The sequence below is a fragment of the Apis mellifera genome, linkage group LG7 (assembly GCF_003254395.2).
Source record: "Apis mellifera strain DH4 linkage group LG7, Amel_HAv3.1, whole genome shotgun sequence".
In the NCBI taxonomy this organism is placed as follows: Eukaryota; Metazoa; Arthropoda; class Insecta; order Hymenoptera; family Apidae; genus Apis; species Apis mellifera.
Window position 1 is genome coordinate 13420699 of NC_037644.1, and position 27723 is coordinate 13448421.

General features: G+C 32.2%; 3 protein-coding genes and 2 long non-coding RNA genes across 7 annotated transcripts; 2 read left to right on the top strand and 3 right to left on the bottom strand.

Moving 5' to 3' along the window:
* Window positions 1-391: 391 nt before the first annotated feature.
* LOC551179 (methyl farnesoate epoxidase) lies at window positions 392-3027 on the bottom strand. The gene is given in 8 exon segments (NM_001327966.1): window positions 392-597; window positions 818-959; window positions 1037-1123; window positions 1328-1539; window positions 1633-1871; window positions 2066-2354; window positions 2482-2733; window positions 2940-3027. Coding segments are annotated over 8 exon segments (1515 nt in total).
* Window positions 3028-4864: 1837 nt separating this feature from the next.
* On the top strand, window positions 4865-6048 carry LOC100576694. Its single transcript, XR_120486.4, has 2 exons — window positions 4865-5274; window positions 5756-6048. It is a non-coding gene; the product is annotated as an uncharacterized LOC100576694 (long non-coding RNA).
* A 258-nt stretch (window positions 6049-6306) lies between these two features.
* Window positions 6307-9272, bottom strand: LOC409163. The gene is made up of 3 exons (XM_392687.7): window positions 9165-9272; window positions 8179-8273; window positions 6307-8046 (listed from the first exon to the last, which is right to left on the bottom strand). The coding sequence occupies exons 1-3, from the start codon at window positions 9186-9188 to the stop codon at window positions 6552-6554; spliced, it is 1614 nt and encodes a 537-aa protein (XP_392687.2). The 5' UTR covers window positions 9189-9272; the 3' UTR covers window positions 6307-6551.
* Window positions 9273-13490: 4218 nt separating this feature from the next.
* LOC100576599 lies at window positions 13491-27439 on the top strand. 3 transcript variants are annotated; one of them, XR_003305022.1, is made up of 6 exons: window positions 13491-13894; window positions 15228-15527; window positions 15781-16010; window positions 16620-16879; window positions 16959-17045; window positions 27352-27439. It is a non-coding gene; the product is annotated as an uncharacterized LOC100576599 (long non-coding RNA). The 3 variants fall into 3 exon arrangements; XR_001703789.2 differs by lacking the exon at window positions 27352-27439 and having other exon boundaries at window positions 13492-13894; window positions 16959-17147; XR_001703787.2 differs by lacking the exon at window positions 27352-27439 and having other exon boundaries at window positions 13493-13894; window positions 15243-15527; window positions 16959-17147.
* Window positions 22691-27657, bottom strand: LOC551089 (translation initiation factor IF-2). The gene is made up of 3 exons (XM_006569457.3): window positions 27463-27657; window positions 24712-24773; window positions 22691-24647 (listed from the first exon to the last, which is right to left on the bottom strand). Exons 1-3 carry the CDS (start codon window positions 27475-27477, stop codon window positions 23063-23065), a joined length of 1662 nt encoding a protein of 553 aa, XP_006569520.2. The 5' UTR covers window positions 27478-27657; the 3' UTR covers window positions 22691-23062.
* Window positions 27658-27723: the final 66 nt, after the last annotated feature.

The window sequence follows — 27723 nt, forward strand, 5'->3', positions numbered from 1 at the left end:
GCAAATAAACGTAATCATATTGTAATGTAGTGTAATATATGCACTATCTAATATATTCGGAAAATAAATATCGCAATCATTTATTAAATTAAATTTGTAGAAAAAGTGTTATTAACAGCATGATAAAGTTTAATTATGTCTTGAAAATTATTATTCCGTAAAATATACGATATGTTTCAATTTTTGTATAAATTATTTTAAATTATTACCTTGGAAAAACGTGACTTTAATTATGATTTTAATTATAGACGTGATTTTAATTATATCATTACACGATATAAATGATTTACTCTGATATGGAATGCAAGGAAATTTATTCATACATGTAATTTTTTTTTTCTTTTTTTTTAATGTATTATATTTAAAATTTTATTCTCATTACTTATAATATTTATATAGTGGAGCAGTTTGTCACGTCGGATCTTGCCGTGATTTTCAAATAATAAGATTTCGGTGATATAGTAAAACCATCGTGTCCATTTAGATCTGGCTTGCCATGCTCTGGTGAAATTTCGATGTCGAAGTAATGTATAACGTAGGCAAAGTATAAAAATAAAGATGTCCGAGCCAACATCTCACCCGGACAACGTCTTTTACCTAAAAAGAACGGAATGGCTATTATATCAAATATATAAAAATTTCATTGAATGTTTACATTAATATTTTAGATTTCTATTTGATAATGAAATAAGTATGTAAAAACTTGATTTTATTCGAATTACGAATTATTTTTTTGGGAGTAATGATATATACGCGTGTTCAAAAATATTCTAAACTATCATCACATAAGAATTATTTTTGTATTGATTTGATTTACCTAAACCAAATGGTATATTGGCATTATTTTGACAAAATCGGCCATTTGCATCGAGGAATCGTTGCGGTCGAAATTCTTCTGGATGATCCCAATAAGCAGGATCGTTATGCGCGCTATGGAAATCCAAAAGAACCGTGGTATCCTATAATAATAATAATAATAAAAATACATTGATTGATTAAACTCTTTGTTCGGGATATTATTACTTGTGATACTTGCCTTGGGTATATTATATCCGTTCAAAATTACATCTTTTGTAGTCTTATGAGGTACTCCAAGCGGTGCCAAGATCAAAAATCTTTGTATCTAAATGCAACGATTAATTGTTTATAGAATTTTTAACAAGTTTCTAATAATCATAATGAATAATAGATGAAAGAAAAAATGAAAACTATTATTGATCTAAAACTATACACCAGTGTATAGTATAATAATATAACAATTGTGTGATGATAATAGACATAAAATCTTATGTAATAATAATTGCCAACTCTTTTATTGATTAATTACCTCCGCAAGAAATGATTCCATAATTGGTAACGATGAATAATCCTCCAATGTAGGAGATCGTGATCTACCTACTACGTTATCCAATTCTTCCTGGAGTATCTTAATCCATTCGGAATGTAAAGATAAAAACAGTATGCTAGTCGATAAGGTATCCGTTGTAGTTTTCGAGCCGGCTAAGAAGAGGTCCAGGCATAGAATCAATAAATTTTCCCCTTTTAAACAATCAAATTATTTGTCATTAATAAGGAAAAAAATTATTATAAATTATAAATTATACAAATAAAAGAAAAAAAAGTCTCACTCACTATCAAAAATAGAATCATTTTGCACGCCATTCCTCGATGAAATTTCTAATAGAAAAGCTTCGATCAAATCTTGCGGCTGATTTCCAGATAAATGTTTCTCGTGGTTATTAATTTCTTCATCTAAGAAATTCCAGAGTTTTCGAAGTATTTCCATTAAATTGTTGTAACCGGATAATTCTGGTATTATGAAACGTAGAAATGGCATTTGTGAGATAATGCCGCCCATTGTATCCATTAATCTATGGCAAAAAATACGTTCACAAACGTATATAATGAGAAATACGTTTATAAGAACGCATACAAATGTTTCGACAATTTGCATTGTCATTTCTTAACGCATTTTCTCCACTTTTAATTATAATCTGATCATATATTGGAAAAAAATTTTTAAAATTATATTTTATCTTTTATATCCTTCCTAATAATGAATTACCTGAAGGAATCGTGAACAATTTCAAGAATTTCTGCCAATTTCTCATTTTCATAGTCAAATCTATGCCCAGCGAACATACACCAGAGGGAATTCAAAACTGCAATGTCAAAGGCCGTGTGCATTGGTACAGGGCCTTTGGTGCTGACACGACGAAGATAATTCACAAGATTTTCAGCTTCTACGGTTAAATATTTTTCCATAGTTGACTGACCTAGGCCGAAAGATCTGAGATGCCGCATCGTAAAACGACGACACTGAGACCACATTGATCCTTCCGTGAATAAAATACCTGTCAAAATTTATACCGGTAAAATTATATATAAATTTACACAGCATTTTTTTTAAATCTAATATTAATCGTTTATGGTAGCAAATTAAAATTTTACTTCTCCTTTCTCCAAATCTTTTCTACATACCTTTTCTCTTTCCAAAAGCACGGACTCTGAAAAAGAATCCATCCGGTCTACCGTTGAATTCGTCTTGAAGAAGAACTTTCTTCACTAGATCGTGCGTTGAAATTACAACGAGTTTCTGACTTCCTAATTTCAAACCCAAAATCGGCCCATAAGTCTTCGACAATTCTTGAAAAGCCACGTAAGTGTATTTGTGTTTCAGTTTCAATCGTCGAAACGTGAGGAAACAACCGATTAGCGGCAACCATTTTGGACCTATCCAAACATAGAATAAAATACGCGCGAAAACTTAAAAAAACTAATACGATATCTTGATAAATTAGAATAAAAAAGAAAAATGATAAACGAAGACTTTATTAGGAATTTTAATCTCATAGAATTGTTTTTTTTTTTAGATTTAAATTAATTAGTACTTTATAAAAAACTATATCTATTTATTATAAATTTTTTTGTTAACCAACCAGGAGGAAAATTGTGCGGTTTGACGCAATCGTAAATGCAAAAGATACAATAGAGTGCAAGGAGAAGAGAAATAACCACGTACAACATCTTGAAATGACTGATGCTTTAGTTTGAGACTTCGAATGTGATTACTATACCAAGCATATATACATGTATGGTAACCAAAACGATTCTGGCGGTACTCTGTGATATTATCAGCGTGACACCCATGGCCTTTGACGAAAATATCTTTTTGTCTGAGACATCCTTTTCATGGATGGCTCTCTTCTCATTCTGTGTTCTGTTTATAGAAATCCATTTTTTCCTTCCTTTTTTAGACTATAATACAATAACTCAATGTGAAATGAATCGCTTGGTCGATCTTAACAATTATCATTGTTTATGTAACAATATGAAACAAATTTTTGAATGAAAATCTTTAGATCAAAAAAAAAAAAAAAAAAAAAAAAAGAATAATGGATTATAAGAAAAATTGAAAATAAAATTGATATAAAATAATAGACGTTAAATAATAGATATAAAAAATTGACTATTAAATTCAACGTAGAAAAAAGTAATGAAAAAAAAAATAAGATAAGATAAGAAAAGTAATATAAAAAAACTAATATGAAAAAACAACGAATATAATACTTACTTATTTAAAATGTAATTAATGATAAAAAAAAAAAATAATAAAAATAATAATACATGTAGAAAAGAAACAGGACAAATAAAAAAATATAATGGGTATATAAAAAGTAATTACTTACGAAATAATAATTGTTTATTCGATTCATTAAGATATAAATATTTTAAAAAAGCATTAAAATAATTGAAATAAATTGAAATCAAAAGAACTGTCTTTTATTTTCATTATACCTTGTTAAAATGATACAAAAAGAAAATAGTTGAATACTTCAAAGAAATTGAAGTATTCAAAGTATTGAATTATTTTCAGGTTAAATGGCTTAAACGATTAATTGACTTAAATCAATTAGTTTTATATTTTTGCGAAGGAAACACACATACATATCTTCTATGTATCTTTTTATTTTGAATTCTTATTCTTGGTATTTCGTAACATGAAATAGCAATAAAATGGAACTTTCTGATACGCCTACGATTGCTATTCTAAAATAATCATTTTGGAAAGTTTTGGAAATTTTGACTTTCTTTTTTTTTTTCAAGTTTGAGATAAAAATTGAATTGTTAAGACTTAAATTATTAAAATGCGAATTTTCGAGTTTTTAAAACAAATATAATATTTGACTTCATATACTTGGATACAGTAAGTATCCACAGTTTTGTAAGTAATATTTGCATATACAAGTCAATAACAACAATGAATACTCTTTCTTAAATATTTCTTAATACATGGTATATGTTTTCAATCTTTTTTATTTTATTATTTATTATTATATATTTATTTTTTTATTATCTTGTTTTCTTTTCCTATAATTTACTAATGTTTTTTTTTATAGATGTATAAAAATTAATTTTTATTTTATATATATATATATATATATATATAGTTAAATTAAAAAATTATATAATTACCACACAATAATGGGAAAAATCAAGTCATTTTTGATTTTATCGCCATTAGATTCGTATCATTTTATATTAATCGTAATTTAAATTTAAATCGTAATTTAGAAACTATTTAAAATATATAATTGTATATAATTGTCGATTATATCCTTGTGCGTGAATTATGTTATGTTTTTGATTTGTTTTTGATTTGTAAAATTCCAATCGTTTACAATCCAATTACAATCGTTCGATATTGAAGGTTCAAAATTTACTATATACATAATTACATTTAATTATATTATATTAAGAAATATATAAAACAATTTTTTCAATTTTCTTTAATAAAATTTTAATTTTTCTAATTTTTTTCTATTAAAATTTTTCAATAAAAAAATTTTACTATAGTTACGTTAAATTTTCTATGATATTTCATCGGGATAAAATATCGAAATAAAATATCGACACGAAACATCGACACAAAGAGACTGAGTAAAGTGAAAACCGCAATGGCCGGTAAGTCGATTAGAAAATATACGACATTTCTCCGATTCTTTTTTCTTCTTTGACACAACGCATGAAAAGTCTGACCTCACGGTATACGTTGGATCAAAGCAAGTTTCTCTCGTCGTGCATTGAGGCCGATTCCACGGCGTAATGCACATATATGACTTATTAAGTCAAGTTTATGACCGACGAACAAACACGAAGAAACATCAAATTATAAGCGTGACAAACATCAATGAACATAATCTGCAACATGTTGTATACTTACTATACTAGTAGTATCATTAAATCTCTTAACATAAACATAAATATATAAAGGTGAAAAATTTTACTTACGTGCATAACTGTTTAGGAAGAGTGATGTGAAGAGTGTCAAAAAGATAATGCTTTTGTGAAACGTGTCGTGTAACACCGTATATAACCATATCAAATGTGTTATGTTAGTGTAAAATTTAATAGTTTACGCATACATTTACATCTTTAACGTGAAGTTAAACAATTAAATTTTTGACTTTTGTGCTTTATTCTTTATTTAAAGTAATGAAATCAAACGCTAGAATCGAATATCAACAAACAGGAATAAATTATTTCCATGTATTCGTCCATGTTGCTTCCTTCGTTTATATTCATTCGTGTTCATTCGTATTTACTCGATCCTGTTCGCATGTAAACATAGCATAGATCTGATTTTATAACGCAGCTGGATATATATATATATATATATATATATAAGAATATATGTAAATTACTGACTATACTGTAGTAGCTCGATAACGAATTAATTTATTTCTTTTTGTAGGTGTATATATGTGAGATGTACGAGTATGAGTGTATGGATACTTTCACTATGGTCGAGGTCTCCCATATACAACGCGATTCCGACTTCCTTCCATAATAGATATGAACTTTCTCCGGTTTCGCAGCAGCTGCGGCTCGATCGCATGGTCACGTTGCGTCATGTTAAATCTAGATTCCGTGATAAGCGATATAATAATGCAAAGGTGTTAATGAAATATTAATAATTATATTGGTAAACGAAGATGACATTTGGATGTTTGAAGAAAGGGTGAAAATAAACGGTATTAAAAAACATTGGAGAAACGTTGTTTCTATTTTTATTGAAAATTCGTATAATATTAATAAAAATTCAATCTATAAAATTATTTTTTGCCACAGATATTTTTGATTCAGTTTTGGGCATATAAATAGCCAATTTGTATTACTCTATATTATTTGAATAATGCAATTTAATAATTTGTATCATTTTAATAATTTTCTTCTTACTAAAAAATATAAGTTTCTATAAATTTCACTTGTAATATAATTGGAAAAGAAAGATAAAAGACTCGCTTTAACAAAATATTAATTAACTTTATTCATAACGACATTGGTTAACAAAGAAAGACAACAACAACATTGTATAAAAAAAAGGAAGTAGAGGAAATATACATAAAACGCATTAGAATACGGACTTTGTCGATTAATCCTTTTAACTCTCTACAACTTATTCTTACGACTAAAATAATATATACAGTGGCTTATGTTACAATACTTTCTCAAATAATTTTTTGTAGGTAAAAGTTTATACTGTTTAATCAGCGTTGGGGAAACGTGAAATTTTGTGCTAGACCGCTTTGATTCTTTGCTGGTGGTGGTACCAGATCTTGACTAATCGATGGAGTTTCAGTCTTTGATGATCTATCCCACCTGATCTTATTTTCATCGATTTGATATTGTTGTTGCTGACTCTGAGCATTCTGCTTTGAAATAGCGTCAGGACTGTAAGGAGCTATCTGTGAATCTGAAGCCTGTGTATCTTTTCGGTCCCAACCGTGATGAGGATGGTGATCGTCTATAGGAAACCATTCCGATATCCAGACTGGTTTCCAAATTTTTTTCCATGCTGGAACCCAAATTTCTTTCCAAGCCGGTACCCAAATTTGCTTCCAAGCCTCTTTCCAGGCTAACTTTTTATCAGGTACCCATTCGAGCTTCTTATCAGTCTTCCAAATTTGTTTCCAAGCCTCTTTCCATTCCAATTTTTTATCAGGGACCCAAATAAGTTTTTTGGATGGTTTCCAAATTTGTTTCCATTCTTCCTTCCAAATAAGTTTCTTGTCGTCCACCCAAATTTGTTTTTTAGCTGGTTTCCAAATTTGTTTCCAGGCTTCCACCCATTCTAACTTTTTGTCTGGTACCCAGATCTGTTTCTTTGCTGGTTTCCAATACTTTTTCCACAACGGTTTCCAAATTAATTTCTTCTTCCACAGATCATGACTGGTATACTGCCATCCATGATGATCGGTACCGTGATAATGTTCTCCGGGAATGCCGATCTTGACCCATTCAGGAATCCAGATCTTTTTCCAAGCTGGTACCTGAATCTCTTTCCAGGCTGGCACTTGAATTTCTTTCCAAACCGGTTTCCAGATCTTTTTCCATGCGGGTACCTGAATTTCCTTCCATGCTGGAACTTTTATGGGTTTCCAAACGGGTTTCCAGATCTTTTTCCAGGCTGGTACCTGAATATCCTTCCATACCGGGACTTGTATCTCCTTCCACACTGGTTTCCAAATTTTTTTCCAAACTGGTACTTGAATGTCCTTCCATATTGCCTTCTGCGTTGGAACCCACACGGGTTTCCAAATTTTTTTCCAAGCAGGCTTCCAGATCTGTTTCTTTGCTGGTTTCCAAATTTTTTTCCATCCTGGTTTCCAGATAAGCTTCTTCTTCCAATAACCATGGTCATGATGATCATGGTGGTCGTCATGATGCTCTTCGATTGCTCCACCATTCCCACCGCCTCCAGAATGGCCAAAATTAGTACCAATGTCACTACCTCCAGAATGACCAAAACCACCGCTAACATCACCACCTCCAGAATGACCAAAACCACCGTTAGCGTCATCACCTCCGGAATGACCAAAATTTGCAGAAAGCGCTGATGCTCCCCCAGAATGGCCAAAGCCACCTCCATCACCGCCGCCTATGTCACCACCATGACCGCTTGAATCTCCACCATAGCCGGAACCCAAATTACTGTGACTTCCAAAGTCATCGCTCCATCTCTTTTGCGCCAATGTGCCATATCTATGTATAAAAATCATTTAAAGTATTGCTATCTTTAAGTATTTTTTAAAATAATTCATTAATAACGAAATTCAAAGATAATTGATGTAAAGAAGGTATAAGAAAAGTGTAATAAAAAACAATTAAACTTACTGAGTTTGTTGCTGAGACTTTTGTTGTTGCAGCTGATTTTGATCCACTGCTTTGCTCGCCACAAATGCGACTTGCAATAGCACTACTAGTGCAACCTGTGAACAATATAATTGCACGAATGTTATAAAATTTCATTACAAATGCATGCTAGGGTTTTTTTCATCTTTGAATTCCAGAGTGTTGGTTTAATAGATCTCGTTTAGATCTAAGATAAGAACCCGGAATATGAATGTTCGTGTAGTCATTCAAAATCTATTTTTTACAAGCTACCCAGTTCCAGACATGACTCTTAACGACTGTTCGTTTATGGAACATCGCTTTCGAAATTCGTCGCTGATCGATAATCAAGTAACACGTTTGTCGGCTAGTAGCCGGCGTCATATAGTTCCGGTTTTGACTACCGTTCTCAAATCGTTATATATATATCATAACTGAAAAGAATTATAACGATTATCGAAGTCATATAAGATTATATTTAATTTTTGAATTCTACAATTATTCATTGATAAATTTCTAAACAAATCTGAATCCATTTTTTCCTTCAATTTTCTCTGAAAACCAAAAAGTAATTAAAAATAATTTTTACAATAATCTATTATAAATATATACAATATATATATATTACAAATATATTACTATTTACAAATTTACCATTAATTCCATTTCTCAGCTTAATGATCATCTGGAGCATACAATGTTGGTCCAATCGTTAAACGGTAATCAAATTTTAACAACATCAAAAAAAAATCTCAAACAAAATAAAATTGACATTCAAAATGATTACCATCCTTCGATAATGACACTACTTACTCCAGATACGTACGATGAATCTCGAAAGTATCAGTTCTATTCGCATCCTTGAAATCATTTCTAGAACATCCAGCTTACTAAGAAAGGATATTTAAAAGTTTCACGGATACGGATGAGATCGATGACGACGAAAAACGTCATGAGAACGTATGTAAGTTTTAAGAATAAAAACTGACCACGCATCCCGGGCGAATCCTCATATTTCTCGCAATGCCGCCCGTCGGGCTCGGGCCGCGTATTCTTGTTCCCCAAGTGCAGGAAAACGTAACTTACTTCGTCCAATCAGTGGAACGCCGTAGTTATATAGGCGCGTATTCTCCCCCAGTGCCATCGTCTGAAGGTAACTTGTGGTGTGTCTGGGCCAGATGGTAAAAGTGGTGGTAAAATCGGCCTGGAGGTGGAGGTAGTCCCATAGTTGGAGGAAATCGAGACACGATAGTGGTGGATTCCGGCGAGTGTTCTGTGTTACGGAAACTCGACTGTTCAGCCGAGATTTGGGACCAAATCTATCCTTTCTTCTTCTTTTTCTTGCTTAATTAGATCACATTGTTCGATAAAAATGTTATGAATTTCTCTCTCTCCTGGATTTAAATTTTAACGACACGTGTTTCCGTTTCCTTTTTTTAAATTACGTATAACATTTTATCTTCCAATACAATCTTATTTACCTTTCATCTTGTTTACATTTTATTACACTGATATATCTGTGAAATCGTTTAAAAAATTAAATTAAATAGAGATCTTTAAAATTGATTCCACTTTGCTATATTTATTTTACTTAGTGTTTTACCTTTATCTTTATTTACAATTCTTCTGATAATTAATATCTTAGGAATGCATAATATTTTATAATTATCCCAAAATCATAGTAATCATTTATTATGTTCGAAAGAAACTTAATCCCATCGCTACGCTCGCTCTCCTTCCTCCTTGTCCACCTCCCAGACCAACGATCTTTCTTTATACCACGAGGGGCCATCGTTCCGGAGAAAGTGATCGGGAACGCGATCCGGTCGGGCAAGCCTTACGGTTTCGCTCTCTTGATATTTACTACGGCACCGTCCAGTGAAGGCGAAGTTCATGGAGAGGCAAGGTTATGTAGCAAGGTTATACCTGGTGCTCCAGATTACCTAGATGGAAAAGTAAACGGCAAAAGGAGATCGACCGTGTATACCCGCATCGTGTTTCGCGCGAATATATTTTCCTCCTCAATGATTGACCAACCACGTTTTTATGCCCACGTAGGTTTCTCTCCCGGAAGATTCCGGGAAGGTGGCTCCACGGTTGGACCATTATCGTTTTTCCTTTCACATATTCTGTCATCATTGATTGCCATAAAGGCGTCCGATCGACGCGAGGATTATCACTTGGGAAGCTTTTATTATTTTTCAAATAAAGTTGTTTCTTTTGCTGCAAAAAAGTTAAAAAATTTTATATTATTATATGTGTTGTTGAAAATTATTCTAAATAGGAATGGTAACATTAAATTATATTTGTTTTCAATTTTTTTTAAATTATTTATAAACTTAATTGTTTTTTTATGAAAAAATAAAATTATTGTATATATTTTTCTTTCGAATGTAAATCAATTTCTATTTACATTTCTGTAATGTATTTTCCTTCATTAATTAAGCATTCAAATCCACTTCCAAATAAAATACAAAATTTTACTTTTAAATTATGTTATGATATTATTCGTCGGCCATGCGACAAATAACGTGTAATAATATCTTATTTAATCAAACGTTATTAAAATTTATATCAAGATCATCACAAGATGTGGAAAAAATAAATTTTACTATTAACAGAAGAGATATAAGAAAAAGAGAAGTTATGTTCTACGTATTACATACTTTTGCAAGATTTATGTTTGAAACGAAACAACGCGCGCGAATTATGGCGGCATTGCGTTTTATTTGAAAAGCTCATAATCACAGACGCCTGCACCGGTGAAAGTACACGCTAAAGCGGAAAGAAACATTATAATGCAAAAGCAACGACTCGTTATTTAAATAATTTTCTTTGAAATTTCAACCATTGGCAATTGTGAAATTTGTTTCAATATTTTATCGACAAATTTAATGAGAAGTAGAATTTAAGAAAGAAGAAAAAAAATAAATAAATAAATAAATAAAAGCAGCGGAGAGATGTAATAAAGATTAAAGATCTACGAAAAACGGATGGTGAAAATAAAAAATGAAAATTATAATAAGCTAAAAAAAATAGATGCTGCAAAAAAATATAAAATATAATAATATTCTTCGCTTCAAAAATTTGTTTTTAATCGAGTGATAATTATCTAAACTCGCGTGAAATATGCAATAAAAATACATGTATATTCATGGAATGAAAGTGAATTCTTCATTTTACAAAAGTCAGATACCTGATTGCACGTGAAATTTTTACGATATGTTTCAAGTATTCTAGTTCGTAAATCACTTAGTCGCCTAGTTGCCCCAGATATTCAGGTTTGTATCGAAGAGTAGTTTAAACGAAAAGTTTCACTGTTTCTCCGTGTCCGGGATATTAGTTTTCGCCTGATATTTTCTTTTAACTTTAAAAAAAAAAAATCTTATTGTCATTGTTGAAAGTTGAAAGTCATTATTCTAAAATATTAACATTTTTTTTTCTATAAATTATAATAACTTTAATTCTATATATCGTAATTTAAAAGATAAATGCGAAATCTATTATTTCTTGTTTAAAAAAAAAAATTAATAGGCGATTGATTTCAATGTAGTAGAAAAATCATCAACATAGAAAGCAAATATTTTAAAGTATAGAAGTGGATATGATGTGACACATGTATCGTTTGATGCGTAGGTGCAAATAGAAAAGGGACGTTTGAAACATTCCAAAGACGCGACAGTAAATAAAGGATCGAAATATTTTAGAAATTCGTATTTGCACTCGAAATGGTCGACTTATGGGCGAATACTTACAGCTTTCTAAACGTCCCGCCCTCTAGGTAACTAGCTGATATCTCGCTTGTATCTCGAAATGTCTTTTCTTCATATTTGGGTTATGAGACTCGATAAAAAATTTACAGAAAACAAACGATTGCTATATATTCTTAGAAATTGTTCGGTTCTTATCAGAAGTAGAATTAGATCTTCTTTCTAATTTTTTCATTAAAAGGATTTCAGGAAAAAAGTATAAAATCTCGTCTGTAAAATTGTAATTAACTTAAATTAAATTCTAAATATAATGAAAAATAATACATATTTATATCACGTTCTTAAAGAGAGATAACAGAAATTCTATGAAATTATTTATTTATTTATTTATTTTAAATACGTACATATAAAGAATAGATGTATTATCTTCGATACCTATTTCAAAACAAAATAAAATTCTGCACGATACTTTCCATTTCAATTTTCCTAAATCAATTCATGTTTATATTGATTTTATTGAAGTAATTGATTTAAATCTTTAGACGAATTTCTCCATCAGTAATTTTTTCTTCTCACTTGTCTATCTTGAATAATCGACAATAATCAAAGGAATGAGCAACCATGTGTATAAAATGAAAGTTTTATTTTTCTTATTTTACGATATATATCTTTCGAGTTTCTTTTGATTTTATTTAAAATGTTTTAGTTTTCACTAATGATGAAGAAGAATATCAAATTTTAAAAAATAAATTAAAGATTTAAAATCATAGTAAATCGAATTATTAATTATTCAAAGGAAATATATTTCTTTTTTTTAGTTTTAAAAAATATTTGTAAATATTAAATTCTTAAAAAAATAATACTTTCATAGTGAAATTATTATAAAAAAGCATACAATTTATTTTATCAGTAACACTTGATATAAACACATGTATTTGTCTAAATTATTTTCAATATCATTACTCATATTTATTTTTTAACTTTTATCTATGTAATTTCTTAGAAATCAAAGGCGATTACATGTTATTTATCGTCAAATATATATTTAAAAATATGCGTTATACACGTTTATATTCATATCAACAAATTGTTAATGATTAACATTAACAATAACGTTAAAGATTGTTATGTTACTAATAATCATACATTGTTTCCATACATTGTCAATTAAGAGTTTGTTTTTGATTTTATTAAAAAAAATGCCCAATCTATTTCGTTGTAAATAACATTATTCACGCTTAAATTGACGATTTAATAATCAAATCTATTACACAGTACCGAAATAATCTTGTAATATATTACGTGTCACATATATCATTTTCATTATACTGAACTTTCCATTTAAAAATGTGCAAACGAACTTGATGCACATCAAACAAACAAGAGCGTGCTCTGTCGGTGGATTTTGTGATTTGGAAAAAAGTCATAGGTAAAAACATCAAACAATGTTTCAAGGAAGTAACTATGAAATATGAAAATAACTATGAAATATTGATTTTTGAAAAAATAGATATTATTTTATATGATTTTATTTATAATTTATTTTCAGAAATTTATTTCGAAGATTTATATTGAAAGAAACAAACATAAGAAACAATAAATTTTTGAAATGTTTGAAAAATCTTGAGAGTTGGTACACTTTACCATTTTTGTCGAACGTTCAACAAGTGTCAACTCAACTGAAATATTTGAATTAGAATGTATAATTTATATCTGTTATATGATATCGATTTACATAAAATAGTAGCTGGATATTGTAAGAATAATTTGCCAGTTCCAGCAATGTGGAAGTTTAGTGAAAGTAATAAATACCGTCGGGAAATTGATGTAACAGTCTTGCTCTAAACTTCGATCTATCTCGTCATTCTATTACGAACCGTAACGCCTTAAACTACGACGGATTGCTCTTTTTAATAAGTGAAAGGTGTTTCATAGTGGTCGACATCTCAATATTAACTAGAATGCTGTTTTTGGCTGAAATGAATTGTATATTCAAAAGAGTTACGAAAGTAAGTAGTTTAAATGTATTATTTTATTTAATTGATATATATATTGATCTAGTAAAGAGTTGAAAAAATTGTTCATTGAAAAGAATTAAATAAAAGAGATATCCAAATATTTTTATACATTTATATACTATGGATATTAAAAATATTATCACGTAAATTTTAAAATTAGTCGAATTTTCATGAATTTTCAAATTATCTTTATCAAGTACTTTTATTTGGAATTATATATACATAAATATTTGAATACACTATATCAATTCTATTCATTAGAAAGCATAGTGTCACATTCTTATTTGAAAGTGAATTGCATAGATTTTCTTCGGGTCGCAGATTGCGTACAGTGTCTCCTTCGATTTCCTGGCACGCAATTGCGTAGACCTCGATATATGCCTTATCCCCATAGAGTATAGATTGGAAACCGGATGTTCTACTCTCTACAGAAATCTACATCGACATTTTAGGAAACGTAAAAATTTTTCTTTTCGCGATGAGATCTTGAATGACATTGGAATATGAGGGAGAACAAAAGAAGCGAGCAGGCGTGAAATATAATTGTTAGAACCAACAATGAATAGTGTCAGAATGCGCTAATTGCCAAGATTAACTTTCACATATTATAACAACTTTATGAACGTGCTGGAATGTTCTGAAAGAATAGGAAGCATTATTAGGATCATAGCCGGTTACTCAACCATGCTTGAATAAATTTTAATTTTACAGAAATTTTCTCCTGTCATTAACCTTGACGACTAAACCTAAGATATCTCCTATTTAATGTTCGGTTAAATTACACTTCGTATCTTCATATATATATATATATAGTATTGTATTCTCTTGAATGTATATATTTCTCAAATGAAAAGATAATAAATAAAGTGCTACACATTGAACAACGTGTTTTACGGTTATGTAACAAAAATTTTACTTCATCGGTTCAAGGTAAAGTTCACGATCTAGCTTATTTAGAATTTTATTTTATGTATTTTTAATTTCCGACAATCAAGAAAAATCATTGATGATAAAATTACCACGTAATAATTTACAAAGAAGATATTGATCGATGACAGGTATAAATTTTCTCATTCACGATCGGTGAATTTATATCTTGTTCTTCGATATTAAATGTTAAAGATAAGAATTATTAGCATATTCTTTGAATAATATTAAAAAATTTTATTAAATTCAATTATTTTATTATATTATATATTATTATATATGATATAATAAAATATAGCATTCGATACTATTGAAAATACAAATAATTAAATAAAAAATAAATGTATCGTATTTTAAAAATCATCAAGGCTAGTTATCCTTTTCTCATGTGCTTCAGTCTCTTCTTTTCTAGTCAACCGAACAAGCAATTTCCATGATGGGAAAGTCACGATGGTGGTCACATCCTTAGCATGAAACTGTTCGAACGAATAGAGAGTTGAAGATGCATCTGAGGTCGAAAAAAATTATGTTGGGTCGAAAGTGAAACTATCATTTCAACGTGGAAATATGATCGAACGATAAAAAAAAACAATTTAAATAATGAATTTCATAAGAAACTCGTTAAAGATTTTCGAGATATTTATTTAAAATTTAAATTATTATTATATTTATACATGGAATTTTTCATATTTAAGAGGTAAGAAAAATTGATTTTTCCGTAATTATTTAAAAGATTTACTTTATTATTAGAAAATTTCTCAAGAGGCTGCACAATAATGTATTGTTTGTACACAATAAACTTATTTATGTGAATTATAAATCTTCGAAATTTATATAATTTTGTATAATTCTATTGAAAATATTTGTATATATAGATAAACTTCCGGAATTTCTACGAATTTTCATAATCTTTTTACGATGTTAATCTTCGGTCAATTTTCAAATTGCAGTGAATTTCCGGCATGTTTATAAATACAGTAAAAAACTGTGGCTGCATCGTCCAGTGTCTCGATGCGTCTTCGAGACGATTCCAATTCGAAAGTGAAACCTTACTCTGTAATCAATGATGCGTCCAATGTGCAGGTGAAATTTTGATATTTAATTGTATGTTCAATTGAATGTCACGGATGTGTTTATCGATCGGATAATATATAAATCTATGAATCTTGTTTGAAATTAGGTACGTATATCGGGTACGTATATATGTGTGAATTATACATGCTGTTTTACATTATTATCTATAATAATCAATCTAATTAGTAAAAAGTGAAAAAATGATAAGAACACAATTATTTTTACAAATGTACATTTCTTTAAATTTAATAATTGCTTTACAAAATAACAAATACATTATATCTTTTACTTGATATTTTTAATATCAAGTGCGAATGGTGTTTATTTTATAAATAACAACAATAGTGGTCATGAAATAAATAAAATAATAAATTTTATTACGAATATAACATAAAACACAATTTTATTACGAAAATATAATTGTGCAGTAAAATTCGTTTAATCCCCAATTCGCGAAAGTGAAATTTGTTTCAATTGATCAGTGATGCACGTTATTTAGGTGAAATTACGTTTCTACTCTAAGCTATCATTACCACTGACCTATATATGTTTCATTTACGTTGCAAATGATTTCATATTACATACAATACAGAGGCAAAATAAACTAGTTATTCGCTTACAGTATACGTGACGTAACTATTCTATTAATATTCCTTTCATTTATTATTTATACCGATAATTAAATTCTAATCAAATTCATTTTGATTCATTTCAGGAATAAAATTTTTTTCCTATAATGCAAGATGATATGATTTATAAAATTCGAGAAACCATGAAATTTTAATCACTTTATCATTTTAATCTCGAAAATATCCAAATTAAATTTGAATAATCAAATTCCAAAACATAAAGTTTGTAAAATATGTGAATTTAGAAATTGCCTCAAGCATGTAGTAGAATTATCATATCGATTTATCAAAAATCACCAATAAATTGTAACGTGCTCGAATATTTAAACTCCTTTAAACGTTTAATGTATGTATCAATGTAGTTTGAAATTTTAATATCCGAATGCTTAAAAATTCTGATGTATTTAAAAATTTCATATTTTCAGATATTTGAACATCCGAGAATATTCCAAAGTTCCAAAGTTTCTTTGTTTCTTACGCAATCCAGGAAATCCAAGATATTCGCGAGTTGTGTAAGTTTTCAGTGATAAATACGTTAATTTATAAATTATACTTTCTCCACGCGCGAGTAAGTAAATTTAAAAAAAAAAAAAAAAAAAAAAAAAAAAAAAAAAAAAAAGGATTGTCAATAAGAGATTCGTAGAGGAGATATACAAAAGGAAGAATGTACACGTGCTCGTCTTCATCACACAGCAACTCATGTGAAAGTGGCCTTGTCAAGTAAACGTAGATCATGACGATGCCTTTTCGCCTCTTCGCATTCTATGTAGTGTACGAGAGTTGATCAATGATTAAAAAAGTACTCCAATATTCAGCTTTCGAAAGAAGTGCTTGATTTGCTTGCATCAACCGCGGTGGAAAAAATATGAGACCAGTCCATAATATTTATAATTCGACCATATGCATGCACTAGTTAAAACAATATATAAATTATATCGTTAATTGTAACGGAAAGCTTTGTGTTTAGGAACGCGTAGTTAAAATGAATTGACGTCATCTTCTTTTAAATTAAAATATAATGCGATTAAAATATGACTTTATCAATGAGAATTATCAGTTTTATTATAAACGGGTTTTTTTTTTTTACATTATATATAATATGTAAAAATTGCAAATTTTGTACTGTTATCGTATTATTATGACAAATAAGCGATACGTGTATCATATTTTTTAATGCTTACTCATAATTATTCGCATAATTATCAAGATAACGGACGATAGTAAATGAACTTTGCTAGAAAATAAAAGAAATATTAATAATGGTCCTTGACAAAGTTCAAGTTTTTCTTAAATTACACGTTGTTAATCTTGTATGATGAAAATATCGATGGATCGCAATTACTGTAAAAAAAATCCAACGATATAAAAGATTTACTTTCTATTGGGTAATATATGTGATCGTATATGTCCCCCGTGTCACGCCATACATAAAGAACGAATAACTTTCGATAGTTCGATTTACTGCTAATAAATTATGAGCGCAAAAATATGATTCATACATATATTGTATGCATATGATTCACCGTATAAACTATATATTACAAATATTCTTTTGTTATTTCTTCAAATGACTTAATTGAAAATGAAATAGTATAGATATTGTTAATATGTTTAGGAATTACTCATATATAAAAGAAAAAATATTATATTGATTTTACTGCATAGAACTTTTTTTATTGTTGTAAAGAAAAGTTGAAGATTTTAAAAAAATTTCACTATTTGTATTAATATGTTTAAGAAGAAAAAAATAATTGATTAAGATCATAAATAATTAGGAAGAGTCGAATATGTTTAATTTCTATTTCTTATTTTTTTATTGAAAAAATATTTTAATGAAATTTCTTTTTTAATTTTAAATTTTTGTATATTTACTACTCATAGTAGAAATAGCAATTATATTGTTACAGTGATAAACGTAACAATAAAAATATAAAAATAAAAAATATTTACCATAAATAATTTTAGTTGTTGGCATTATTCAAAAGAAAATTTATATTTTAATGTTAATAATTAAAAAATTTATATATATATATATATTTCTTTTCCAATTTAAATTTTGAAAAATATGGTTTTATGTTTTTAAAATCTTTTTTCTTTTTCTTTTTTTAAACACTTTCTTTATTTAAACATAAAATATCTAAATTTCATATTCATGATTTCACGTTAATTTTACAATGTTGTTATGAATTTGCTATCATTTCTATTTATTATTTATTATACATAAATTTTCTAGTCACAATAATTTAAATATATATTCCTCTTATCTCTAATCCATAATATATCCAACTCATAATAAAATTAATCTAAATATATTATATTTACAAAACAGAAAAGAAGCTCATGATTATATTTTTGCATCGATCGTTTCAAATCGATAAAGAAATTCATTTTTTCCAAAATATCTTCGAAATTTATCTTTGATCAAATTTTTTTTATCATCTTCTCAAAATCAAATCGTAAAATCCCCTTTCAATCTAAATCCAATTTTCCCAAATTTTCTTAAACTTCCAAAATTTCTAAAAATTCAAAAAAAATTCTGCAATTTAATCCATATGCATATATCCATTATCCATAGAATCCATAGATTCTCATTATATAAAAATTTGTACATTTCGATCTATTTAATTTTTTTCCATTGTTCTCTATCCCTCCATCTTCCAACCTTTCATTTCTCCGCGTTCGCACGAACACCGCGTTCCGAGATCGTCGGAGCTCTGAAACTTGATGCTCGTACGATCGTGTTATATAGCGAAGCGCCCACCGCTGGAACTTTCACCATCCGTGGAAGCCGGTCGACACGTTGGATCGGAGCTTCTCTTTGAACTCGTCCCGCGATCATTATATGCTAATTGCATTTACCACTCGTGTATCTGCCTCGCGCAGAGATATTTCCACCTGTAGGTGGATGTTCGAAAGCGGCTTCCCTTATCTCCGTTAAAGAAAGCGCGGAAATAAATATATCGTGAATTTTAATGTTGCACCGTGAGATAGCGGCGAAGAAAGTGGAAGAACGATATTTCCTAGTAACAAGTGCGAAGATCGTACGCGATTGTTTCGAATTTATTTTATTTTTCTCCTCATTTCATTTACGCTTTTTCCTATATTTTTTCGTTGTTATCGTTATTAGACTTTTAAGAGAGTTAGATTAAAAATGATTCATAGGAGCGTGAAGATAAGGATAAGAAAGAAAGATTGCACTCGTTTTAATTATCAATTTTTTATTTATCGATGTTTTAATTTTTTATTAATTGAGTATATTCGTTCGTATATTCGAGGTATTATTATTTAAAAATTGGTTCGAATCATCTTAATTAATTGTGTTTTTAAAAATTATAAACTTGTTAAATTTTGTTGTTGCGATATTGATAAAAGAGAATAAACAATTGCAATTTTAAATTTATTTTTCTTTTTTTACAGTTGACTTTTCTGAAATATAAGAAATATAATAATTAAAATAGATAAATAAGTAAATATTACGATGAATTTATAAATAAACAAGCGTGAAAAGTAAATTACTTAATAAGATTACTAATAACAATCTTAATTAATAAAAACATTCCTGCGATACAATTTTTTTAATTAATTTCTATATTTGAATTAAAACATTAATTCATTTTTTTCTGCAACAAAAATGTTGACTTATATTACTTTACTTAAATAAAAAATAAAGGATTTTTGTTTGAACTCATTTTAATCAATCAATCTGAATCTCGATTTAAACTCTTCATTGTCTATTTAAACGTTGAATGCGTTTGAAAGAAATTTTGACCAATCGAATCGAATCAAGTTACGCGCATGCGCATGCGCATGCGTGTGGCAGCTCGAGTCGAAGCATCTCCCATCGAATTTAAAAAATTTCCTCGGCGACAGGGCGATCAATCAAATTCGTTCTTTGAAAGTGTCTTTTCCCTCTTTAGCCATATTTTTTTCCCCACACGTTCTCTTTCAATGTATCAAGAACGATTAAACACAGTCATGCCCGCTTCCGTCTCTTCTCGCCATTCTCCTGTTTCTGTTTTTTTTCCCTCCCTTTCTTCTCCTTTCCATTCCTTCTCATCCCACGGCAAGTTGTCACGCTCACGGAAAACGGAGAAAGTAAAGGTCGCGAGCGATGAATCGCGACCCTGAAGACCCTGAGATGTACCCGTTCCCTTGAATCTCATCTTATCCCTAGAAAGCATCTTCCCCCTCCCCCTACCTCCTCTCCTCTTCCTCCTCTTTGTTCGATAGAAAACTAACAGCTTTCATCCAGTGGAAATTAATGTCTAGCATGTGAACACGATTCCTCGTGTTTATGCAACCGCGATTCCGCGCTTGGGAATCGAAACGCGGAACTTTTCACTCGCGTGAAAAGTAAATTTGGAAAAGTATGGAAGATGAAATTTTTCACTCTCGAGATCTGAGAATTTTCCTTTCCCTGAGAATTGAAATTGACGTTGAATTCGAGAAAAATAAAAGATATTTTTTTTTTCTGTACTCGAACGAAGAGTTAATTTTTCGAAAAGTGTATAGAAGATGGATCGATCGAAATTTTTATTTACAATCTGAAAATTTTCTTCTCCCCGAAATTGATATCGATGATATTACGATTTAATATATTAGAGAGATATATATTTTAGATGAAAGATTGTTAAAGATTGGATAAGATATTATCGAAGATCATACATCCTTAAATAAAAATTGATATGAAATCGATCGATGAAACGATATGATCTCGCAGATGATGGGAGGGAAGGGAGAAGTTTTTTAATAAAGTTTCTTTTTTTAGGAATAAATTAAAAAACTTAATTATATCGATACGAAATTGAATTGTAAATGTGTTATTATCAATATAACTGATAATTAAAAATATAAAATCGAACAATCGAATAATCTTATTTCGATAGGAATATTAATCAATTAATAAAGAAGATCGTTAATAATTATTAATTAAGTTGATATAAAATCAACTAAATCAATTAATGATAAAAGAATATTATCAAAAATCATTTATCACAGAAAGAAAGAAAAGAAATCTCTCGAGCACAATATTTTCTTTAAACAGAGTTTTTCAAATTTTCCCTCAAAAAAAAAAAATTTCCAAAATTATTTATCATTCTTCGTAGATTGCACGCATACAAGACAAAGTTTTCGATCAAAAAAATATTTTCCTATTACGAGAACGAATATTAAAAATCAAACGATCGAATTACAATTCGATATTTTTCGAGATTAAATGTACGAAATTTACATATATATGATAAAACAGGTTTTGGCGTTAAATTTTTCTTTTTTTTTTAAATTTATTTGAAAGAATAAAAATGTCTAGATTATGATATCAACGTAGCTGTATTTCAAGATCATCAATCATTACTCGTAATTACAACGTTTACTTGACTGCGCGTGGCTAATTGTTTTGACCTGTAGCAAAATTTATCGCGCGAATGCACGAGGCATTCTTTTTTACTGCCATTATTAAGGAGGCGCGATAAGATAATATAATTGGCAGAAAGGAGATGCGCGGAAAGCGACGCTATTTCACTCGCGACAGTTTAGAAGAGGATATACGAGGTGTTATGCTTCCTATGATGGATTCGGAAAAGGAGGATGGTTCGAGAAGATTCGTGTAGGGAAAGAAAATATTTTAAAGAGGATTGAAAACATTCCGTCGAACGAAACGAGACTTTGCAAGAATTCGATTAAGAAAATCGATTGATTTTTGACTCGCCAATTTGTTCTTCGAATGTTATGGAAATAAATTTATCCAAACTGATTATTTCGTTGATAAAAATATTTGTTTACATTCATACTTACTTTTTACCTCTTTTTTTCACGGTGCGATATAAATATAAAACTATTTACGAATATAATATTGTATCAAATTATTTGGGGAAAAAAACAGCTTCTTCTCGATCGATTCTTGCGTTTGAAGTTGAGAAACAAAAACTGGAAAATTTAAAAAAAAGAAAAACTGTATTTTATTACTTATCAACATACACAACATCGTACAAAAATATCCACATCTATATATATATATATATTTCTCTATACGAAGAGAATCGTTATTTACAAGTGAATAAGAATGATTACGCTCGATGTGTCATGTATGGCTTGTCCGGCGACATGGAACAGCACGAGTTCTTAAAGACCGAACAATAAAAACTTCTTAAATCTTTCGTCTAAAAAAAAAAAAAAAAAGAAACGAGAAAATATCATTCGATCGAAATAATCTCGCGGACAATGAATCTTCGAATCTTCGTCTAAAATAAATTCTTCTTCTCTTTCTTCCAAGTAGCTCCATTCCTTTCGCAAGAAAGAGGAGCTACTTTTATTTCTACGTTCCACCGCAATCGCATCGTGGCGGTATTCCAATTCTTCTCTCGACGAGCTCAAAGACAAAGGACCTTCGATCCCCCTCTCCCTGCCGCGCTAACGAAACGAATTCGACCGAACTTTACCGAGAGATGTCGAAGGAGTGGGGGAAGAGATAGAGAGAGCAATAGGAGTGGGGGAAGAAACAGAGAGAGGAATAGGAGTGGGGGAGAATAGGTTACTCGTAGCCGTGATGCTCGTCGCGGTGGGGTTCGACTTGCACCCAAACTTTCTCCCAAACGGGCTTCCATACCTTCTTCCACGCCGGTACCTGCACGTCCTTCCAAACGGGCACCCACTTGCTCTTCCACTCGTCCTTCCACACCTGCTTCTTCTGCGTCACCCAAATCTGTTTCTTCTCCGGGACCCAAACCTGCACCGACTCCTCCTTCCACACGAGCTTCTTGTCGGCCACCCACGCCTGCTTCTTCTCCGTCCTCCACACCTGCTTCCACTCGGCCTTCCACTCCAACTTCTTCTCGCTCACCCACACCTGCTTCTTCTCCGTCCTCCACACCTTCTTCCACACGGGTTTCCATATCAGTTTCTTCTTCCAGAGGTCGTGGCTCGTGTACTGCCACCCGTGCTGGTCCTTCCCCACGTACTGTTCACCCGGTATGCCTATCTTCACCCATTCCGGGACCCAGATCTTCTTCCAATCGGGCACCTGCACCTCCTTCCAAGCGGGGACCTGCACCTCCTTCCACACCGGCTTCCAAACCTTCTTCCACGCGGGGACCTGCACCTCCTTCCACACCGGCACCTGAACCTCCTTCCACACCGGTTTCTGAACCTTTTTCCAAACGGGCACCTTCACCTCCTTCCACGCGGGCACCTGAACCTCCTTCCACACCGGCACCTGCACCTTCTTCCACTCCTGCTTCCAAGCCAGCTTCTGCTCCGTCTTCCAGATCCGCTTCCATTCCGCCTTCCACGTCAGCTTCTTCTCCCATCTACCCTGGGGGCCTTGAGGGGGGCCGTAGGATTGGGCTGGTGGCCCGTACGAGCTCCCCAACCCTCCACCTCCCCCGTGCCCGCTTCCCAACGAACCCCCGCCGCTCCCGTACCCTTGATCGCCTCCCAAGGAACCGTGACCCGATGGGGCGCCGTAGCTGGAGGATGGGGCTCCGTAAGAGGAAGATGGGGGTCCGTAGCTGGAGGATGGGGCTCCGTAAGAGGAGGATGGAGCCGATGGAGCGCCGTGAGAGGAGGATGAGGCCGATGGGGCGCCGTAGGAGGAGGAAGGAGCCGATGGAGGGCCGTAGGAAGAGGATGGGGCTCCATAAGAGGAGGATGGGGCTCCATAGCTGGAGGATGGAGCCGATAGAGCGCCGTGAGAGGAGGATGAGGCCGATGGGGCGCCGTAGGAGGAGGAAGGAGCCGATGGAGCACCATAGCTGGAGGATGGGGCGCCGTGAGAGGATGGGGCGCCGTAGCTGGAGGATGGGGCGCCATAGCTGGAGGAAGGAGCCGATGGAGCGCCGTAGCTGGAGGATGGGGCGTCGTGAGAGGATGGGGCGCCGTAGGAAGAGGAAGGAGCCGATGGAGCGCCGTAGGAGGAGGATGGGGCGCCGTGAGAGGAGGAAGGAGCCGATGGAGCGCCGTAGGAGGAGGATGGGGCGCCGTAGGAGGGGGATGGGGGTTGCGGGGGCGGCGGTGGAGCGCCGTAGGAATCAGAGGGCACGTTGTAAGTGGATCCTATGGGAACTCCGTAAGAGGTAGCCGGGGGAGCGTATTGGCTCGGGGGTGGGTTTAACGGCGCTCTGAAATACACGTTCGTGTATTATTGGAAAGTCTGTGTAAAAATGGTAGGTTTTGTTTACTCACTCTTTTTTTATCCTTATCGGGTCTCCAAAAGCGGACACGAGAAAGAGGGTGCACAGGAGTAACTGTAATAAAATTATTTCGGTGATTAGATCAAGGTTCCTCTTATTGGAGGAGGAGAATTTCTATTTATGAATAATAATTTTCGCAGAAAGAGAAGACGATACGCGTGATCGAGCAGAAATGCAAATGAGGCGAATGGTTAGCTACTGTATTATAAGTAATTACTGTGTAATACCTATCGTATTCGATCTCTCAGTATTGCAACTGAAATAGTTACACCTCGTACACGAGCATTATACTTGTAATTACTGGTTGATTTCAATCTATGTTCCTGTCGACCTTGGCGGTTTATCCCCACTTGCATCTCGATTGCATCGATCATGCAGAGTTCGAATAACCTTATTGTCTTAACAGTTTCTCTTGGGGAAAAGAGAATATTTGAAGAGGGAAAATTTAAGAAGACAGTTAAGAGGTCGAATTGTAAAAATTCATACGGAAGATTTCAAGAGTAATTCATCTTGATAGATTTAATGAGATACGTTTCTCGATCCAATTTCTCTTGTTACTCATTTCTACGATTCGCACGAGATGATTCTTGATTTTAAAAAAAGTGTTTTTCCAATTCGAATTTATAATTAGTTTATGTATATACGTTCGTAATCATTGTTATTCGAATTTATTCGAAAAAAAGAAAATAGAGGTCAAACGTGGAATCGAAAATTATATTAAAGCAACGAATCTTTTTCTTGAGAAAGATTTCTTATCGCACAATTTAAAAAAAAATCTAAAAATTGAAATATTTCCAAGATCGATCTTATCGAAAATCGATAAAAGCGAAAGAAAGAGAAGAAGATCGATTTAACCAATAACTTATTCTGGAAACTTGTTAAAAAAAATGTCGAATAATAATAATAATAATAATAATAATATATCTTCTCGATTATTTTAAAATTTGTTTGTTAAAAATCAAGTAAATGTAAAATTAAAATTGAATCAGCTTCTCTTTCCAAGATCGATCTATCGAAAATCGATAAGAGAGAGAGAGAGAGAAGGAATGGCGACAAGAAGAACGAGTAACTTGTTCCGTTTCAAAAAAAAAAAATAATAGTAAAAATAATAATAATAATAATAATATGTTTTGTCGGTTATTTTACGAGCATGTCTCTCAAAAAAATGAAAGTGTCCGCGTGCGAACTAACGAACTCGGTGTAAACAGGACTGAGAATGGGGTCAACGGTGGCCCTCCTTTTTCTCTCTCCCTCTCCCTTCTCCCCCATTTCCATCATCAGCGTAGAAACGTTGGAGGTCGATCGTGAAACTCGTGGCCGTTCATTAGTCGGAAGAGCGGTGGGGAAAGTGGGCTTCTTCTTCCCAATTTCGTCTCCCAACCCCGATATAAATCCTCTCGTTTCTCGCCTCTTATTTCCGACCGCCATTTCGGAGAACCGGTTTGCCACTGCGCTTCGCGTTCCTGTTACGTCGATTACCACCGCCGTTTGTCAAGATCAAGGGGATTGAACAAACTGTTAATCGATCTTCCATGGTTCCATGGAAAAAATGAAAAATCCATCACCGAATATTAGAGAAACAACTATCTTTTTCTCGAAAGAAATTTTGATCTGAGAAATTTGAAATCCTTTGGACGAGTAAAAAAACCCGATGGGATTGATTTAACGCAACAATTTCGATCGATCGTAAATTATCTCCCCCAATTTCCATCGAACGATCCAAATTCACGAGAGTATTAGGAAATTAATAGAAAGTTGAATGGCATTAAGTTAGAAAGGAAAAAGTGTGACATGTCCTCGAAGTCGCCGCTATATTCATACCGTTATTCATACGCGGAATGAATGGGCGGGCAAAGCACGTAAGTAGTAAGAAGAAGGCAACGAAGGCAAATATTTACAAATATTTCAGGCGGATTAATGTTTGAAGATGTTCGAGGGAACACAGGTTTCGTGTCGTGTGATTTTTTCCACGGGAGGGAAAAAAGTTCCATTTCCGTTCCCTCGACTGGGAGGAAAGTGAACGAGCGAGTTTCCACGAGTCCCCCAGTTTCACGAGAGATGATCATTCGAGACACGAGTACACGCTGCTCGACTTTCCATTCCGAATATCTCCTAGGAGAAACAGCTCTGAATTCAGTGACTCGAACGAGCCTCGAGCTAAATCGTTACACGACGGAGGGGGTTAACACGCGGCACACACACACACGCGTGATATTAAAAAAAGAAAAGAAAACACTTTGAAAATCGATCCGATAAATTTACACGTTTCTTAGATACGTGAAATGAAATAGATTGCACGTAGCTCCATTTCAAAAATCAATTTCCATTTTCCATCCTCTATCTCTTCATCCCTAATTTTAAAACTTCAAATTTTTAAACTTCGATAACCGTGTTATTATTACGAAACGATATATTTTAAATACTTTCACTTCCTTTTCCTTTTGTTTTAAACCACAATATTTGTATATATACGTATATATAGACTTTTATCCTGTTACACGAGTCCAAAAGGGTTTCACGGAGAGAACGGAGAGATTCCAGTAACTCCTTCGATCACTTCCCCCTCCCCCACGATGAAAAGAAGATCACAGATTTTGCTTTTTTATTTTTCTTTTTCTTTTCTTCTTCACAGGTGTACTTCACTCGTACTCGATTTACACGAAGTCGCGTAAGATTACGATCGATGATAAGAGGGGAAAGAAAAAAAAAAAAAAAAAAAAGAAGAAGAAAAATGGACACTGACCAGGCTGGACCGCATCTTCTCAAGTTGAAGGGGTGCCGTTCACCGCGCGAAAAAAAAAGAAGAAGAAGAAGAAGAGAAACGGCAAAGGCTGCCGCCTTTATATGTATATATATGTATTATATATATATATATATGTATATATGTATTCTTTTTCAACCTTTTATTTTTACAATAATGTTACGGTTCGTCACTCCTCTGACAAATTTCTCGTGTCTACCGTTCCTTTTATAGCGAACGGTTTCCCTCCGCCTAGTCGGCTAG

Coding starts and splice junctions, on each gene's coding strand:
- LOC409163 (XM_392687.7), bottom strand. CDS start 9,188: ATGAGGATTCGCCCGGGATGCGTG. Junction 8,274..9,164: donor GGATTCGCCCGGGATGCGTG/GTCAGTTTTTAT, acceptor TATTGTTCACAG/GTTGCACTAGTAGTGCTATT. Junction 8,047..8,178: donor AAGTCTCAGCAACAAACTCA/GTAAGTTTAATT, acceptor TTTTATACATAG/ATATGGCACATTGGCGCAAA.
- LOC551089 (XM_006569457.3), bottom strand. Junction 24,648..24,711: donor CCGATAAGGATAAAAAAAGA/GTGAGTAAACAA, acceptor CGTGTATTTCAG/AGCGCCGTTAAACCCACCCC.